The sequence below is a fragment of the Squalius cephalus genome, assembly GCF_949319135.1.
Source record: "Squalius cephalus genome assembly, chromosome: 13".
NCBI lineage: Eukaryota > Metazoa > Chordata > Actinopteri > Cypriniformes > Leuciscidae > Squalius > Squalius cephalus.
The window spans coordinates 21,911,584-21,931,858 of NC_137134.1; the positions used below are offsets into that span (position 1 = coordinate 21,911,584).

The 20,275-nt window shown below is 39.5% G+C and overlaps 1 protein-coding gene across 4 annotated transcripts in view; it reads left to right on the forward strand.

Annotated features, from left to right (window-relative positions):
* The window catches only part of elfn2a (extracellular leucine-rich repeat and fibronectin type III domain containing 2a), a 118,413-nt gene extending 99,504 nt beyond the window's left edge, over positions 1-18,909 (forward strand). For all 4 annotated transcript variants that reach the window (XM_079891491.1, XM_079891493.1, XM_079891492.1 and 1 more), the window contains one exon: positions 14,944-18,909. In XM_079891491.1, the coding sequence (XP_079747617.1) occupies positions 15,260-18,055 (2,796 nt within the window). In that variant the 5' untranslated portion in view covers positions 14,944-15,259 and the 3' untranslated portion in view covers positions 18,056-18,909. The remainder of the gene's footprint in view (positions 1-14,943) is intronic.
* Positions 18,910-20,275: the final 1,366 nt, after the last annotated feature.

Below are 20,275 nucleotides of genomic sequence, written 5' to 3' on the forward strand. Positions count from 1 at the left end.
CTAATGCAAGGGCTAGAAATCAATTCTTTGCTAATACTTCCTCGTCATCATGGAGAGCGCAGTTCGCACCGCTTTCTCCTTTCCACAAGCGCTTGTTCTCCCGTGGCGTCTGTCGTTGCTATGCAACCATGAACATGGGCGCGCATGGAAAAACGAGCGCGCCGCTTCTATTATGAGCGCATTTGCCGCGCGCCATTTGAAATAACGAATCTGCACACGCAAAAACATCAGCACCACATCAGCAGCACCGCCGGTCACCATGTCTCAGCGCTTTTATGAAGAGGACGCAACTGCACGCGCTTCGGGCATGCATGCGCATCAAGTACTGGGTTTGAGAAAACCTGGTACTGTGACGTTTAAAAAAAAAATTGTACCGACTTGGTACCGAAGTACCGGGTCTTTTGACAACACTACTTTCTCGTTATTCCTCAAATGAGTACGCAAATGGGCAAAATAATCTGATTCGCTACATGGCTCAGTTAAAGCAACACCAAGGAACTTTTCCTCTGCGGTCGCCCTACAGGTTGGAAGCGGAATTGTCCATTACCGCTGCCGTAAATAATTTAGCCTACCGCATCATACTGTCACACGCGCAGTTTGCGGTTTATCCAGCACCGGCTTTGGAATCAACAATTGTAACGCTTGCCGTAAAGCAAGTCAAATTTGTCGTTTTCTTATGTCTCATTAGAACTACAGAAACGCGACCCGATCTGGCAATCTTACATAGCGTGAATACACCAGATAAAGGACCGCAAAGCGGTGGCATAGGCTAAGTGCCTTTCACCCTGTCACGACTTGATGAACCACTGAAACGATTTTGGAAACATTATTTGAAGGTAAAAAATCCTACTTAGTGTTTCTTTAAGTCACAAACATGGCACTTGTAAGAAACTAAAGCATGACCAGAACTACTTGATTCTGCAATTTTATGCTGGAAATGGATTTTTGATAAATGCACTTTTAATGCATTGAATGACTTAAAAGTACATGGACATTCAGTATGGAGACATGGTACTGGAACAATTCGTAAATATGTTCCATGGCTTATGTGGTAGTGTTTAAGAAGTTGTGCCCTCTTTTCTGATGTGTAAGTGCATAACTTACATTTCCACTTCATAGCAGCTCATCAACTGGTATTCTAAAAATAAATAAAAAATGACATCAATCAAAAGTCAAAGAACAAACAACATAATCAGATGCATAGACCAGTGTTCCTCTCCCTCTCTTTTTTTTTTTTCAAATTATTGGACACGTGCAAAGTAGTTGGTTAATGAGTTAAATTGAAACCTCACATGCATTAGGTATTATTTTAATACTAAAACTGTTACAGTTTACGTGCTAACTTGTATTTAAATAAGTTGTTTATACAAATGTTATACTACATTTATAGTCTGTATGAGGAGGTGGGTTAAGGGGTCTGCTAAATACTAAACAATAGCTAACAAACTCGATTGAAAAACACCACAATTTCCATCTTATTGTGCTGCCTGCATATTGCCGTACTGATCATAATAAGCACGCACTGTGTTTTCGAAGCAATCGGCTTGACTGGAGTTCAGCTTTTATCGTTGGGTTTTTAACGTGCCCTGTCAACTTAAAAAATAGTTATTTTAAAGATTTTAAAATAACTAATCTAAAAATGTAACGTTAGCGGTCTTTTCCATCCATTTGTACTTTGCCTGTATTGCGCGCTCTCTAGAGTGAATGCAGCCGTGTCTCTGAGCTGCCTAACGTTAGTTCAAAATTGGCGCGTCCAGCTATCCCATTGAATATGCTGAGCGTCAACGAAATCATACCATAACAAACACAACATTCAAAACGAGGTGACCCATTTGACACGTTTTATAGAATTGTCCATTTCAAATTCTGTAAACATTCGCGTAGACCTGCATAATCATGACCAATCATCAGTTCAAATGACTAATGTTAGCTAACCCTGCCCATCAGTAGGCTACAACAAACTAACGAATTAATAGTAATTAATAGGCAACCAGGCAGCTAGATTTACAGATATAAAGCGACAAATAAGTAAGTTAGTTTGAGCAGAAATTGCTTCAGATAATGTGCAGTGGTCAAAACGTTTGTGTAAGTTCTTAACATGGGCTAATATATTCAACAAAACAGAAAGCAACTAACAAAGTGCAGAACATTTTACGATTATTAAGACTAGCAAACAAAAAAAATCTGAAAATGAGGTTTAAATTAAAAGAGCTTACCTTGAACTTCACGAAGTAGTTCCTCTCTGCAAAACTGCATGTGCTCCTTTGAGTGCGGGGGAGGGGAAATTGTGGACCAGTACGCATGCGTGATAGCACATCTTAGACATTTTGAGTAATTTTACTTAAATTACGTTAGTTATGGTAACTATATTTTCTAATATTTCAGCAACAATATACAATTTTTAGTAAGCTCAACATTTTGATTAAAATCAAGTTAACCTACTAGCATTTTTATAGTAAGCAATACGATTTGATTTTACAGTGCATGTTCATGTACAGAGACTCATGTGAATGTTGAAGTCAGCAGGACTCAGTGGCATCTGGTCCCTGAAAGAAAAAAAAAAGTGAACATACTGATATCAAGAGAAAGGCCTGCACGATTTTGGGAATAAATTTTAGATTTTTCTGGTTAAAATTGCTTTTTAAAATTCACAGAATACACACACACACACACACACACACACACACACACACACACATACTCACACACACACACACACACACACACACACACACAAATGTTTCCAACAATATATAATATAATGAACACCAGGTTTGTTGTGCCTTGTAGGCATAGGCTATGCACAGTGCTGCATAAAATAATAATAACAATAACCTATAGCAGCCTATAAATCTTCCAAAAGATTTCAGTAACAACTACGCTAGAGAAAAATATATTGATTATCATATGTTACTTCAAATGTTTCCATTCGTTCTGATGATATGGAATGAGATAATAGTAAAAACATAAAGCCGTTTGGTGCGTTTTGCTTTTCAAACGCGATCGCACACCAAAATATGAAACATTATGGTTACCATATACATATCTACGTTTGAGCAGATATCCACAAACACAGTAACAGTAAACACGGGTCTAAATATTATAATATTCACCATATATCTAGCAACAGTTCAACTGCAATGTGAAATTTATGCAACAATAACAAAATAATATGTAAGAATTTCTTACCTTACATCTTTCTGAGGTAAATCCAATGTAAGCTCACGGCGCGTCTTTCAAACTCGACGAAAAGCTTTTTTCGTGCTTTGTTTTTGAGGTAACGAGCGCGTTCGCGTTCCATGTGGAGATTTGCATGTGAATCTCTTTTGCGCGCGTGGGCGTGGTCAAATTAAAAATAATGAGCAAGCATTTGAGATACTGGACATCTTGTTGGTTTTATACAAATTACTTAAACAGAGAATATTTGTTTTCAGTTTGAATCCGATCATTTAAAAGTACACACTTAAATGTTTATAAAGGTATATGGCTCATAAATGTATTCGCTGAGTTTTGTTTCAGTTTATAGACGTGCTCAAGAAAAAAAAGTTCACCGCGACGGGGAGGCAGAACGCACACCCTGTTTATTTTCTTTATTTTACAAAAGCACAATGTTTTAATTTGATTGTAAGTGGACACATACAAAAGTAGAAATATCACAGATTCTTTTTTTATATTTCTTTTTTTCTGTATGACCATAAATGACGGAGTAATTTAAGTTTATTGTGCTACAATGTGAAGAAAATTTGCCGACCCCAGAGGGTTAACTGCCCTAAACACTAACGCTTCACTAAGCGCTGAACTATTACCACCCACAAAAATAATTATACATGAATTATTGCATAATTCCTTAGGTGAATCAAGGGCTACAACATTGCAATCTGTGTATGAAAATAAGCAAGGCTTAGTTTAGTCAGCTACAGTTTGCTAAGATATTAGTTTGCTAATCTAAATTAGAATAGAGAACTGTGAATGTTTTTGTTCTTAAACTTTTTTTTTAAAGGAATATTATATCCAAAAACAAAAAGTCTGGCGAAATTTATTTATTCTGGTTTTATTTAAAACTTGTAGCCTATGAATTATTTTATTCCTCTTTCCACAAAAAGAGATGTTTTGACAAATGTGCCATTCACGCTTTTCCATTCAAGTACAAAGGATATGAAACTGAAGCTTTCAAGCCTTATAAAATAGAGTTTTAGAAATCAATCAGTGACAAGAACAAATGCAACTTTAAACACATCGTCAAAAGTGGCTTCTTTTTTAGATGAAGGCAACAGTGTAAGAGTTACTGGCATTGTAAGTCATACAGAGGAGAAGATGACAGCCATGTAAATATTAAGATTTGCTATGACTGATGGTATCCATTTCAACACTCTGTGATCATTCACTCACCTATTCTTTACCTGCTCAATTTTTTTGGTGTTATTACGCTTTCTTTTATTCATGAGACTTCATTGCGCTGTTTGAGTTTCAATAGATCTGCTATCTAAAGTAAACATCTGTCGCGGGATGATTTCATCTTTGTGACTGAAGGCGGAAAATGATCAATGATGGATTTTGGAAAGGGGTAATTTTATAAACAGTTGATTGTTTTATCCGCTGACAAGGTGATGTGTCACAAAGGATCATGGGATGCGCAGGTATATTCATCATGAGGTACTGTGAAATGGAAACCGTTGCTGTTATTGAAAAGGTGTAGTTTAAAAGCTTTTGACTAGGTTTTCCAACTTGAATTGATTGAAGTGATTCCTGACATCACAACAAAAAAAGTCATTTAAAGAAGTCACTATTAATGTTTATTGTATGAAAAAATGGCAGCATGAACATTCTGCTAAACGTTTCCTTTTGTGTTCCAAGTAATATAACAATGTGATACATGTTTTTAAGAAGATTAACTGATCAAATGCTCTTAAAAATACAAAGTTCTATCATGAAACTCTAGATGGCGCAAGCTAATAGGTCCTGCTTGCAATCACATCCTTCTCTATAGGACACCTCTGATTGTTTCCTGCTGCATCAGTAGCCAATCAGCTCGCTACTTGGTCAGCATTTGCTGTAGCAGCTGCAGCGCACTTTCAGAAACCCTCCACCTATACAGATCTGCTATGGGTAATTCATGTATATATTGTACAGCAGCAGCATGTCTCACTTGCATACATATGTGTTGTGTATGTATTTGCAGTAGCAAGTCCTGTAGCAGCAGCGTAACAGATCTATTCCGCTAAGACCAAATATATCAACATTGCCATATCCATTACCATGCCAAACACTCCAAAATTTGTCATGACAGAAATAAAGGTTCTTTATTGGCATTGATGGATCCATACAGAACCTTTAACTTTTAACCATGGAATCTTTTCAATGCAGAAAAGTTTTTTTCAGATTTTAAAGGCCAATTCACACCGCACCGACAGACGGCAACAGACACATCGCCGAGTTTTGTCGGATCAGAACTGGCTGACTACAGCTTTAACGTCTGGTTGAGTTAACTTGTTACCTTCAAACCAATGCGACTTGGTGGAGAACACATGTTGACTGTCACCAAGAGTCAGGGATTCATTGCAGATTCACAGCAACTTTAGATGATTGTTTCCCATCCTCAGGCTAGCATATGGGTTTTGCTTGTTGTGCATGTTGTGTTGTCTTGTCTATTTAGTTGCTAGTTAATATAATCTTTCTGTATGGTATGATAGTTTCAAAAGAAGCCTATACTGTATTCTTAGGCCACAAACATCAAGGAAAAGACTTTGTTCAGACAGTTGTTTGTTCAGCTGTTTCTAATCTGAGCAGTGAAGAAAATGATTTGAAGAAAGGCTGTATTTGGTACAAACTCATGAATCACCTGTTCTGGCATTCAAACCTACAACCTTTCAACCACCAGCCCACAACCACACAAATTAGTATAGAGCTACCACCATTTGCAGTCGTCAGGTTTATTGGCTGTATCGTCATAGTGTACAACTACTGCCAAGTAGCTTCAGCCAAATTTATAGTGTCTCCACTAGTATGGACAGAAATGCAAGCCCGGCAAGGATATAGAGCTCAAAGTGGATCAGGAATCTTTTAGGGCGGTTGATAACCTTCACGGAACGCTTCCTTTTTGCCGGTCCTGCCTCTTCGAGTCCCAATGTTTTGTTAGCCTGTCTCATGGGAAGGGTGGATGAAACATGACAAGACTATCTGCGCCCAGCACAAATGAGCGCATCAACCCTTCCAACGCAGCCTTTGGCCAAACATGACCTACATCCTGTCTGTTGTGTACAGAAACTCAGTGTTTATGTGTGTGCGTGTGTGTAGCTAGTGTTCTCTGAATTCTCACATTTTAATGTTTGCTTTGTTCCTCAGTTGTGAACACCTTGTGGTTTTGTTGAGATCTACTGGTTGTCAGCACTCTTAGATTTGTGGATGGAAATGCTGCCAGATGTTTGAATCACACTATGGCCAAAAATACACTAGAATGGTCAGTAAGATCTGGCAAGTATACTTTAAATGTATCAAATGGGACATTAAAGACATTTATAATGTTACAAAATGTAAAAGTTGTTCTTTTGAACTTTCAATCAATCAAAAAGTAATTCCACAAAAATATTAAGCAGCACTGTTTGCAACATTGATGATAATAAAAAATAAATCATTCTTGAGCATCAAACCAGCATATTAGAAGACTAGAGTAATGATGCTGAAAATTCAGCTTTGATCACAGGAATAAATTAGTTAAAAAAACATTAAAATAGAAACCAGTTATATTCAGTAATATTTCACAATTGTACTGTTTGTATTGTATTGTTGATCAAATAAATGCAGCTTGGTGAGCATAAGAGACTTATTTTTAAAAAATGTACAAAATCGTAATTTTTTAAGTATCATTTAAAATAAGTCAGCGTTTTGTCATTTTCTGTCATTTCTCGCGCAGCTCAAGCTGCCTTTCCTGACATTGTTAATTGGATTTTTTGAAACAGTCATGTTCTTTCTAGATTTTTCTTCATCAGAAAATACCTTTAGTACGTTTCTGATTTCTTGTGGGGGTTATTTTTTTCCTTGTCATTTTTTAGGCTGTTTCTCAATTAAAACCCATTTAATTATCATCATGATGTGTGTCTTCATTGTCCTTGATGAAATACTAATAACCTCTGGCACTTCTCTATTCAGGCTTACTTCAAAATAAAGCATGGAAACCCCAAACACACGCACAAGATGCTTTTAGCATCCCAACAATGTTCCAAATCATGTACGACAAAATGGTCAATTAGCAGGAGTGCTTGTGGTATTACTGCTTTTGTCAAATTAGTTGTGATTGAGCATTTCACCGGAGGCACTGCGGATGAAGCTTCTTTCAACTTACTTTGTGGTAAAATGGTGACTCACACTCACTCAAGCCAGACAAGAGGCTGGTGATGAGCTGTTTTATCATCACCGGCAGGTGCTTGTGCAGTATCGCTCGTTCCTGGGTAGGAGAGAAGAAGTTGAAGAGGTTTTCACAGGCCAGGGCAGAAGTACATACTTATTACTATTCATGAGACCTCACCGCTTTACCTATCGCTAAATTATGTCAGATTCCTTGCTGTAGGGCATGGGGTTCAGAGTAGCTATATACAGTGACTGGGTAAAAATGGCATGGTAAACCGTTTTCAAGATGTCAAGGATGGATTATGGCCCGACACCCGTAAGAGAGTATATAGACAGATGAACAGTGCTTGAATGTGTGCTGACTTTATATAAGCGAGATGTTCCGTGGGCAAATCCTGACCAATCAGCATCCAGGACCAGAAAGATTCATTTTAAATATCCAGCCGAACTGGTGTCCTCACTTTATAGATAAAATTGCATCTTCCTATCTAAGTGGATGGCTCTTGGTGGAATAATCTCCAGATACCTTAAAGCATAATGTGTCACTATAATTTATAGTATATGTTTAAATATCACCACAGCATATGAACGGGCATGTTCCCCTCTCCGTTTCTGATATATGCACCATCAGTGGCTTTTAATGCCAGACTTTTCCCTCAGGGCAGAATAAGATGAGATAGAAAGTGAGTAGAGATGCTGTATTATCACCTCTGTTGCTTTAAAATGTCTGCCTCAGTGTATCTGAGAGGGTGATCAACCAAGAAGAACAAAGTTCCTCCATACGTGGTTTGGTGTAGTTTTAAATTTTTTTGAAGAAATGTGAGTGGTGTTTGACCAACATTTATTTTAGGCTAAATTTTCAGTCATGTTACCCATCACTAGCCTCCTCCTCATTCATTTTTTTAAAGTTAGACATCAACCTTCTTAGTATTCCTTAATAAATTCGTTATAAACAATATAACAAGAAAAAAAATTCCTGTTTTCAATCATTTTATCTTTGTTGACTGAATAAGTGCAATTCACCTTTATTCCACAAGGTGGCGATGTCTGATACATGATGAAGTGACGTTTCACTCATAGTTACCGCAGGCAGAAAACAAAAGAATAGGAAGTATCATCAGCAAAACTGTAATATTGTAATAGTAAATATGTAATAATGATTGTCGAAACATTCATGCATTTAAAGCTGCCGTCGGCAACATTTTTTTGATCAAATTCAGTGAAATTGACACTATAATCCGACAGAACAACATAAATAAGGTGGTTTTAGAAAAAAACCCGAGCTTCTAACTCCACCTGGAGCGTGTTATTTGTTTTGCAAAAATCCACCGCTCCCGTCTCATCGGGTCCAATCAGCGCAGGGGGGTGTGAGATCTGACTGTCAATCACAGTTCGTGCACACGCCACAGATCCCCTCTCCCTCGCGCAGACGCGCACATTACAATATCACATGCACACGACACGCCTGAAGTTCGCCTGAAGATTGTACGAAGCGTGATGGCGGAGAGAAAATCTACTAACAAGCTTCCAATTCCTCGGTTATTGCTATCTATGGATAGATCAGACAGGGCAGCCTACCTCCAAGTCCATGGTGTTGATCGATGCTGAAGAGACGGACGCGTTCACAGAAAATCAGGTACACACCTATTTTTTACAGTCTATGGTACACACGCACTGACGATGGGCGGGTGCTCGTTGGTAGTGGGGGAGGGGCATGAGAGTTGTAACCATTCAAAATTTTGGCTGTCCACTCAATCTGCCAGACTTGCCGACTGCAGCTTTAAGGGTTAATATTGTTATTTAAAGTTTAAAACTATAATACAATTAAACCACACAAATCAGGGTTTAAACTGAATTTTGGTAACATGTTTGCAAAAACTGCAAATCACATACTTTCACACTCTCAGTTTTTGAGATTGACAACTGCATTTACTTACAAGTGTGAATCTCGAAATGTTCAGTTTCCACAGTAACTAGTAGAGTCTCGAATACTGTCTGTTTGAACATGCAACTGGAGTTCGGTTATAGAATGATATTGTCACTCTTGTAAATAACTTAACTGTGTGTGAACATTACCGTATTAAGGAAGGTTAAGCACCTCATTTCACTGACCATTTGTCTAAAAACTATACTTCAGGACTTTTAGACTTTTCCTTTTGTGCCCAGTTTGTGATAAAATAGGCTGTGGTGAAAGAGCAACACCGCTGTGTGTTAGTGGCTTCTGACTAAAACGCCTCCTAACCCCAGAGTGAATTTTAGCAACAATTTCATATCCTCTCCCTGCACCTAAATATTGCTGACATACTGTACAAGAAATAGAGTTAGGGGGCAAGACACATTAAGTTATAATATGAGGCAGAATTTAAGGGCACTTTGAAAAACCCAATCCTCTCAGTCAAGACCCGGAGGCCGAGAAGCCACTAATTAGAATTCAGGAAGTTAAAGCTGCCGCCCCCTCTGGGGCTTTGGTCCCGTGTAGGTCATTGGATGTCAGAGCGACAGGGCAACGTCTGGGCATTTCGACACAGACAAATTTGTTTCTTAGCTGTTTGAATGCCCCTGTGGCTGTCCGTGTCAGTTTTGCTCTCAGGGTGAACGTAGCTCTGGCAATTTCGTGATCCCACAACCCTGAGGGGTGTTTGATGTCTCAGACGACTGCCTTACACAAAACAAGTGAATTTGCTTTCTCTGAATGCGTGCTGTGTATGTAGCGAGTCGGCGGGAAAACGGTGGAGTTTTCTTTGTCGGTACGTGAAAGGAAAATCAACATGTACTCTAAGATTGTTTTCATGTTCTTCCCCTTCCTCGGAAAAGTTTTCCCACTCCAGGCAGTCTATGTTGCTGCTGTTTGGAGATAAAATTGTTATTCTAACAAGTGCACACTGCAGTGGCTAAGGAGGGGGGAACGAAAAATCAAGCACTTGTTTGAAAGAGCTTCAAATGGCAAATTGTGGAGATTCTCAGAATAATACCACAACTGGATATCAACCATCCAAAACCAGTGCTCACTGTGAGTGCAATACATTAAAGTGATCAATTATTGAACAAAAAGATATTGATATTATATCTCTTACTTAAAAAGTTGCAGCAATTTAGACAAAGGCAATCTGAGGCAACAAAGTTGAGAAATGTTTGACTTTGGTAAAGAGTGAAATGTGTCATTTTTTGCTCCACTAGTGTCGCCAAATGAAATTGCAAAAAACAACGTTTTTAAACAGGTTTTCCAAAAGCATCTGCCTTTGGTCAACTGCCCCAAACTCACACCCTTTGGTTGAGTCACTGTTTGTTCAAGCAGACTAGACCAGAATAGCAACAGTGACTCAACCAATGGTGTTATTTTGGGGTGGGGCTACGTGTTTGGAAAACCATTGGTCAGCCAAACCATTACACATTTCACCTTTAACTTCTCTCAACTTTTTCATCCAATTTGGCCAATTCTCTTTCAAAATGACTTTGTCTTGTCACTGCATGATCATGTCTTGTCACTGCATTTGTTTGAGCAGACTAGTCCAGCATAGCAACAGAGCATTTTTTTTATTGTTATACATTAAAGCTCTATGTGTGTGTTATACAATATGTGACCCTGGACCACAATTTTTTGAAATTGAGATGTATACATCATCTGAAAGCTGAATAAATAAGCTTTCCATTGGTATATGGTCTGTTTGATAGGACAATATTTGGCCGAGATACAACTATTGAAAATCTGGAATCTGAGGGTGCAAAAAAATCGAAACATTGAGAAAAACTCCTTTATATTTGTCCAATTATATTCACGATTGTGCTGCATTCACTCACAAAAATAAATATTTTACATATTTATTTTACAAAATATCTTCATGGAACATGATCTTTACTTAATATCCTAATGATTTTTGGCATAAAAGAAAAATCGATAATTTTGACCCATACAATGTATTGTTGGCTATTTCCACAAATATACCTGTGCGACATGTGACTGGTTTTGTGATCCAGGGTCACATATAATGATCAATTATAGGACAAAAAGTACTGCTATATATTGATATATCTCACTTATACTTGAGACACTTTTCAGCGACAAGACAAAGTCATTTTGAATGAGAATTGGCCATTTGAGGTGACAAAGTTGAGAAAAGTTAAAGGTGAAATGAGTAATTGCTTCTCCACTTGCATCACCTAATGAAATTTCAAAAACAAAGATTTCAAATAGGTTTTCTAAACCATTGGTCAGCCAAACACATAGCCCCGCCCCAAAATAACACCATTGGTTGAATCACTGTTGCTATGCTGGGCTAGACAAATTTTTCGCTTTTCTGGGAAATGAATGGGTTAATGTATAGTGTCTCTGCAGATTAATCTGTGGATAAAAGTATTAAAAAAGAATACATTATTCAGCTTTAACTATCAAAACCTGCACATTTCATTGCTCTTTCTTAGGTGAGTTAGCAACAGCTCCTCCAGGCTACAGAGTAAAAGGTCAATAGTTGCATATGATGTGACAACCACATGCGTTGGTTCTTTCTCTCCCCCAATAGAAGCACCAGGTAAGGTGGACATTTTTAGCTCCAGCTGTTTCGCATCAAAAAAAGTGCCATTTTGAGGAAAGTCCCCCATCAGTCAACAAGTTTGACCTTCGGTTACAAAGCATTTGGCTAAAATGTTTCTTTCTTTCTTTTTCTTTTTTGTCTCTGTGCATAAAACGTTCCCGTAATGGTCTGAGTACATCTGATCTCATTCGCTTTCTCTTTGTCTTTCTCTCATCCCCCGAGAGGTTTATCATTAGACGATGAAGATTCTCTAAAGTAAGTGCTACAGTAGTTTTTGTCCACCTGCTTTCACAAGCTGTAATTAGCATTAGCCTCTGGTCCTAATTAAATCGCAGATACGCTGTGTGATAACTCGACGTTAGAAAACGGAAAGGGTTTCAGGTCTCCACAAAAGCCTGAAGCTTGGTTGAATAAAGGAAGAAAGAGAAGGTCTTAATTGTTTCCTTGCTGTTGCTGGCACATGCTATTTTTGTCTTTTGAAAGGACAATAGCGATAAACTCCCAGCATACAATGGCGCCACTAAAAGACATGGTTTGAAGAAAGAAAGAGGACGGAGACAAAAATGCAGGCACATTGCGAATACAACTTTGCAGAAGCGCTCATGCGTCATTCCCATTCAAACTGAGGGAACATGTCAGTTTGATTTTTGAGTATAAGTGGATTTTGAATGCAAACACTGTCTGAGCAACACTGTCTCAACAAATAGTGTGTGTTTGGGGGTGGGACTAAATTTTTGTCTGACCCTTTTGGTCACATTTTATCTTGTCTAGTCCACAAAGTATGCTAGTACTGCCACCAGTGCCCCATCGCTTGAAAAAGCCATTCTAAGCTTCAAAATTTTTTAGTGTTTGCATTACAAACCTGCTGTGATAGTACATTTGGGAGATCTGTTGTATTATTACTTTATTTAAATCACTAAAATCCAAATGGCCCTTCAGTCAGTGTTCTGTTTGTTTTTAATTAAATCAGCAGGGACTGATAGTTATCTTATGTGTTAAAATGCTGCTTTGAGGCCCCTGCTGTAATATGCTGGTGACCTTGTATTCGGTCAGACCTTCTCAGTTCGGAGCAGAGCTGGTGGAGTGTTTCCTCTAGGCACTAGTGAGTAGACTAACTAATTAGATCTTTATCTGAAGAGGTCAGAGCTCAGTTAACAGAAGCATGGAAATAAGCCTATGTGACTGGGGATGAGAAAGAGGATAAATTGCTGGCATTGATTGCTATAAAGAGAAGGATTAAATATATAGGGTTGATCAGGAACTAGCTGTCAAAATAAGTTGTTGTTACTGGGTCTGTATCTCAATAATTATAACATTTTCTTTAGTAGTTCAGTTAGTTGCATGTACAAATTTACCTAATCTAACCATATTAAAAAAGTATAGTTATTTTATGAAACGGTTTTACTGAAAATCCTGTTTTTCTTGACAAATTCCACTGAGACGAAATGCCCCACTATTGGTTAAATGGGTATTCACTGGTCAACTATTTTGGTCAACAAATTGCTTTAGTTGCACGTTAATGTTTACTTCTGATAGCTGAAATTTTGAAAAATTCTTAGCAAGCACCACAAATTCATCAGTCTATGTTTATCCCAGTACATTGAGGGATATTAAGTTGTTGAGATATTCCACTGGGTACAATATATTTTGTTAGTTTAATGTGCAACGCATATTGAAGTTTCATTATGCATACGTTGCTGGATAACTTTTACAATTTACGGCTGTTCAAGTGGTGCTATGTAAACCTTTTTTCTCATCAGCGGGGTAATTAATACTCCCTTCAGAATTACTTCTATTCACATTCAATTTGCATAAAAGTCCTGTGTTATTTGCATACAATGTTCGTTTCCTTTGATGTAGCAAACATGTTTACATGCATACATTCATAGGCATATGCACACAAAAATTCCTATAGTGTTTTCTTGGCTGTAATTGACATTTGTGAGTATTAAATGATTTTGCTGTAAAAGATTTTTAACACTCTGCAGCTAATGTTGTTCTTACAGATATGAAAAGACCCACACACTTTGTAGCCTTGAGGGACTGAAGGATTGACCGTTACGAGAGGATCTCTTGGTTATGACACACTCTGAGGGTCAGTGGTAAATCAGCTGACGTCAGTTGAGGAATTGAATTGTCAATTTCAATCTTGAGCTCGGGCACTGGGTGAAACAGGTTCTCTGTTTCTTTGAGTGTTTTAGGAATGAGAAGTGACTATTATAAAATTGGATGCTTGAATTCTAGACTGAGCTTTAGTCTAGCTCAAGTTTTATTATGTAAGGTTTCATGACAATATTTGTAGGATAATGTAAAGGAATATTAGTTTTGTTCTGTGTGATTTAATTCGAAGCATGAATTAAACATTTTGCAAATGGTGTCCCAGTACACAGACATTCTGAAAAATGGATGAAGTATTAGCAGGAGGCCTGGTGAGCGTTCAGTGATTATTAGTTAGATTTCTTTGAAGTTACAAAGTTACCCTGGATTTTTGTTGTTGTTGTTGTTGGTCAGCAGGAACAGTGACATATTAATTCATAATGAAATAATACACCCAAACTTTCTACTGCATAATTTCACTGACCAAGTTACTGACATGGACATAAATACAAACATGTACACACACAAACCACTGTAGCTGCTGCTAAGATGTTTTTATGCATTTTTATAACCAAGCAAACTTAAAAAAAAAAAAAAAAATCTGCAGAAGAGTGACATGGAATGGAGTTGTTTGGATAACGGTAATCCTAAATGAATCCTCTGAGGCACAGTAAAACCTCAGTGACTTACAAAGACTAATGGCTGTTCTACATTATGGTCCCTAATTATGCTGTCATTCATGCTTTCTTTTATAACAATTTTGAGCCTTTATTGTTTAGTTGCACCAATATGGTTTTACATAACCAAACATTGTTAACACTAGAACAGTATGAAAAAGTGTCATGGCTTTAGACATTTTAATGCATGAATGGTTTTCGAAATCTCCTTTGTTTATAATTAAAGCATAAAACAATAATTAAAAAAATACAATAATTTCTCAATTTTCTCTCCCCACCTTTTGTCTCTTATACAGATCCAAAAACTGGCGGATTGAAAGCATTGTTCGGCAGTTCAAAAGGAGAGCAGTCAAGAAGTCAAAGACCATGAGTTACAGCTGTGGCAAGCGACACTATAACCCTATAACACGGACCACGTAAAATGGAGACAATGTTTGGTGGCATTATGGTTCCTGAACAGCTGTGACTGCCCTCAAGACACGTTTTTCCCAGAACCTGTGTCTTTGTAATCCTATTGGCCGTCCATCTCCTGTGATAATTTTTCTTATTTTGAGCCCTAACCTCGTTCGTTTCCCTCCTTGATCAAAACAAATCCAGTTTTTGGTCTAAAAAATGGCCTGCAGGTTCAGCTTACCTTGTGCATTTCCACCCTCCTTTCTCATCCTTTCTCTCCCTATTTTTCTCTTCCTCCATGCACCTTCATTCGTGAGGGGTGACTGCTGGCTAATTGAGGGGGATAAAGGCTACGTGTGGCTGGCAATCTGCAGTCAGAACCAGCCTCCATATGAGACAATCCCACAGCACATTAACAACACTGTCCATGACTTACGGCTGAATGAAAACAAGCTCAAGGCAATTTTCTTCAGCTCCCTCAGCCGATTTACCAACCTTACCGACCTCAACCTCACTAAGAATGAAATCTCCTACATTGAGGACGGTGCCTTCGCAGGACAGGCCAATCTACAGGTCTTGCAGTTGGGATATAACAAGTTAACCAACCTCACAGAGGGCATGCTACGAGGGTTGGGTCGAATGCAGTGCCTATATCTGCAGCATAACCTTATAGAGGTAATTGCAATCAATGCCTTCTGGGAGTGCCCAAGCCTTAGCAGTCTCGATCTTTCATCTAATAAATTAGCAAAGCTGGATTCATCCACATTCACCATTTTGGGTGGGCGGCTGATAGTGTGCGAACTGGCTGGAAATCCTTTTCATTGTGGCTGTGACTTGTACAGCTTTCTTATTTGGTTGGAGGCATTTGACAATGTCACTCACACCTATGACAGGCTCCTGTGTGAGACGCCAAAGGAACTTTTTGGCTACCCTCTCCTGAGTCCTAGAGGTAATCATGGAAGAAATGCTCGATCCATCCTGGCATCTATGTGTAAAGATGGAGTGATTGTTACTAGCATAACCGCCCTGCCTCCTGACTTGGACTCTTCTGGGATGGGGGTGGATATTTATGATCAGATGGGACCTTATCATCAGCCCACAGCTTCATCAACAACAGACCCCACGTATAGTCCCACTATTAAGTTGCAAACGGTCTCCCTCTCCACCGCATCCCTCTTGGTTCAAATACCCAAGCCCTACAGTAAGATGTACATCTTAGTGCAGTACAACCACACCTATGTGTCAGATGTTACAAACTTAAAGAACAAGAAAGAGATTGTCACACTAAACAACCTAAAGCCCCACACAAATTACACATTTTGTGTTGCCTCCATTCGCAATTCACAGCGATACAATCACACTTGTCTGTGTTTTGCAACTCGGGCTCCAGGGCGTGATGACTTGAAAGCAACCCCTTCTACCACCACCCATTACATTATGACCATTCTAGGCTGCCTGTTTGGGATGGTCATTGTGTTGGGCTTGGTGTATTACTGCTTACGCAGGCGTCGAATGCAGGAGGAGAAAGAAAAGGCAATTAGTGTTAAGAAAACTATTTTAGAGATGCGGTATGGGCCAGAAGTAGCTGCTGCAGCAGCTAAGGATCCTTCAGCCTTGCAGAAACTCCATGACCAGTCCCATCATCAACACCATCACAGCAAGCTGACCCAGTCAGCGTCCTCCAGCTTGGGCATCCTTCACGGCTCAGCCAACACCACCTCTTCTCGACTTTCTTCCCTGCCTCAAGTGGAGAAGATGGCTACAGCTTTCTCAGAAGCCATGGCTGCCAATAAGGGCAACTACATGGATGTACGAACGTCAGCAGGAGGAGAGGATCGAGTGAGAGATGGAGTAGTAACAGGGTCAAGGGAAGAAATCACAAGAAATGAAAATGGGATTAATGGAGGAGATGACTCTGATGATGATGGCCGAGATTCAACATCCGAGATCTCCACCATTGCCAAGGAGGTGGACAAGGTAAACCAGATTATCAATAACTGCATTGATGCACTCAAACTAGACTCTGTAGCTGTTGTGGCAGCAGCTGCGGCCACTGCGACTACAGCAGATAACACTGCCTCTCCACCACCTCCTAGTGTCTCTTCCTTAGCCAGGGGGCTAATTCCACTTTCCCCTACCATCACAGAGGCATGCCAGATCATGTCGTCCCCTAAAATCCGTCCTCCTCCTCCTGTTCCTCTTGTTTTGCCCCTTTCTGAGCGGCCCGGCATCAGCGGAGGGGGCTTTCTCTCCCCTCCCTACAGGGACCCACCCCCTGCTACAGCATCACGGCCCTTGCAGAGGCAACTCAGTGCGGATGCTGCAGTTGTTCCTATCAACTCTGTTAAAAACCGCTGCAGTGTTTCTTCCGGTGGCTCTGTCAAAAGTGCTCGGGTCTTCAGTCTGGACGTCCCTGACCCTCGAAGCCCAGAGTCATGCAAGTACCCTGGGAAAGGCAGCCCTATTCGGTGCGGGGAGCCAGTAGAGAGGTTGCCCTTAATAGGTGTTCAGGGAGTCAGTAATGGCAGAGGAGATGGTGGCAGCGGGGGTGGAGGGGGAGCCGGTGGTGGCAGTGGTGGTTCGGGTGGGTGTGGTGTTGTGGTCGGAGGTGGGGGCAGCACAACTCAGCAGCACCACTTGGAGGTGCACCCAGACTACCACTGCTCAGAGCACCGACACTCCTTCCCCGCCCTCTACTATGAGGGTGCCACTGACTCCCCTGCCCAGAAAGCCTCCTTTCTAAAGCCTCTCACTCGCACCAAGAAGGACACTGCCTACTCCCAGCTTTCTCCCCGCCACCACAATTACTCAGGGTATTCCTCCAGCCCTGAGTACTCCTCCGAGAGCACTCTTAAAATCTGGGAGCGCTTCCGGCCCTACAAGAAAAGCCCCCGTGAGGAGGCCTACATAGCCGCTGGCCATGCTCTTCGAAAGAAAGTGCAGTTTGCAAAGGATGAGGATCTCCATGACATTCTGGACTACTGGAAGGGAGTGTCAGCACAGCAGAAACTGTGATGCTTCTGAGAGACATGACAGCAGGAAGAAAGGTTGTGGAGAAAAGAACCCGTGGCTCTTGAGACAGCTCAGCAGACTCCATCAGCAGGTGCTTTGGTCCCTGCAGACCACCACAGAGACAAGTGTTCTGAAAGAGACAGAATTAAGCAGGTGTTCCAAACTCATTAAGGCATAGATAAGCAACCAACCAGAAATGCACAGGAAATGCGGCACATAAAAAGGCAACCAGATTCAATTTAGAATCCCTCCATTTTACCTTGTGTTCCACCTGTGCTCTTTGCACTGTAGTTTGACAAGATAATAGTCTTAAATGAGGAATTAGTGGTTTTTATTTTACAAATGCCTGAATATACTCCCGAGAGATGGTGAGAACTGATGCTTGTCAAGATGATTGTTTACAATGTTAATTAGTAAGAAGGAAAAAAGTAAAGTTGTGAATTTAGCTTGGCTGAAGCCACAGGTCAAAAATGTTCCCTCCCATTCCCTAATCTCTGCTTAAACTAAGCATATTCATAGATTTGAGACACCTACACACATTTTGCGCAGCATGTGTGGGACACAGTTATCAAACCACAGGCAGCCATCTGGATATGGTTTATGTTCAAGCAGTGTGTCAATTCGATAAAACGCACAATGTTAATTTCTTTTTGGCATTCATTTGTGGCAGAGCCAGCCTTAGATGCATCTTCCTCTTCATTTGTAGTATTTGGTCTGGGTTTTTTTTTTCTTTCTTGTTCAAAGAAGGGAAATAGTAATATGGGATTTAAAAATATCTTATGTTCCAGATTTTAAGTATCAGAGACTAGATCTGAAAAATAATTATGAATTTACAAGTGGCAGCTAGATATACAGTAGACCCCAATGTAGTAATAGGTTGAAATAGATCAGGTTAATAGTCGTGTATTAGGTGTGTTACACATTTCCACACCCAGGTGTGATAGTTTGCTTTGTTTAGCCTGTTGGAAGGCAAAATTCCAAAGCTAAACTGAATGCTACACTTTCATAAAATGCAAAATCTAATCTGGAAGCTACAATTTCCTGAAATTCTAAACAGACGATTTCATAATAGCTGTCTTGCTGGTGGTTTTTTTTTTTTTTGTAATACTTTACAGTGGCCTAAGTTTATCACAGGCACAGAACACCTTGAACCAGCTTCAGCGGCTATGAGTAGAATACTTTTATATTTTCTCCATTGATTCCACAGAATCAGATGTCATATTTGCGTTTCAATGATGACTTGGTCCCTTCTACTTACAGTACATTAATTGAATACTGTAGTAGCTCTTCCTTTGTCTCTCCCCATTGATATGACCTTTTGTTTCTTGTTATAGCCCACTTCTGTTGACCTGATCTGGGTTGTGGTCAAACTAGGGAAGGTATGAAACAAATTCAATTATTTCTCACATCTCATTTTTTAAGACCTTGTTATTGTCCTTGCATGGCTTAATAGTGAAAATTAATTAGTAATTTGCAGCAGAGGAATCAAGGGGTCACAGAGGTGCTAATATTATTAACACTGCCAGATTGGAAAAGTGATTGAAATTAATCTCACCCTTTCCGGTCAGGTCATCACCCAGAATGCATCCCTGGAGTTTTGCTGGTTCACCCATGGCAATTAAAGGCAAGCGAATGCCTTTCTTCTTTAGATCAATTTACTGGCTTAAAATAAACACCTCAAGCTCTTCAAAATAGGCTTCTGGGCTTTGAAAATTGAGTCAAGGGCATTTTTGATGACAAATGTTTGCGTTTGTCGTAGATTTCAAGACCTTATAGTTGGCATGCACTGGGTTCTATCAGCACTGAGTGCAAGTGTCATTAGAATTCAGTCAGTGCATAGAAATTGATCTATTTACAGTTGCATTTGGCTATCTTAAAAAAAAATGATGAACTCTCGGAATGCATCAATAGCATGTCACATCATCCTTCAAGGATCAAAATCAATGCTCTGTAATTGACACTAGTAAGCCAAAATACAGAAGTTTCCCTTGTGAGTCATTTTACTAAAACCTCTCAGAGGGAAATCCAGGCTGCAGTCAACCATGGTCTTTGAGATCTAAAAACAAGATGAGCATTTAGAAATTGGTTACCCTGTTAAGAAAAAGGTTATATTAATGCTCATGCTAATATTTCATGTTTAGAGTGAGAAAAGAGATAGTGAACAGTATATGAACACATGGATTGATATGAATATCATTGACAAGAGCAGACTTGTAGGAAGAT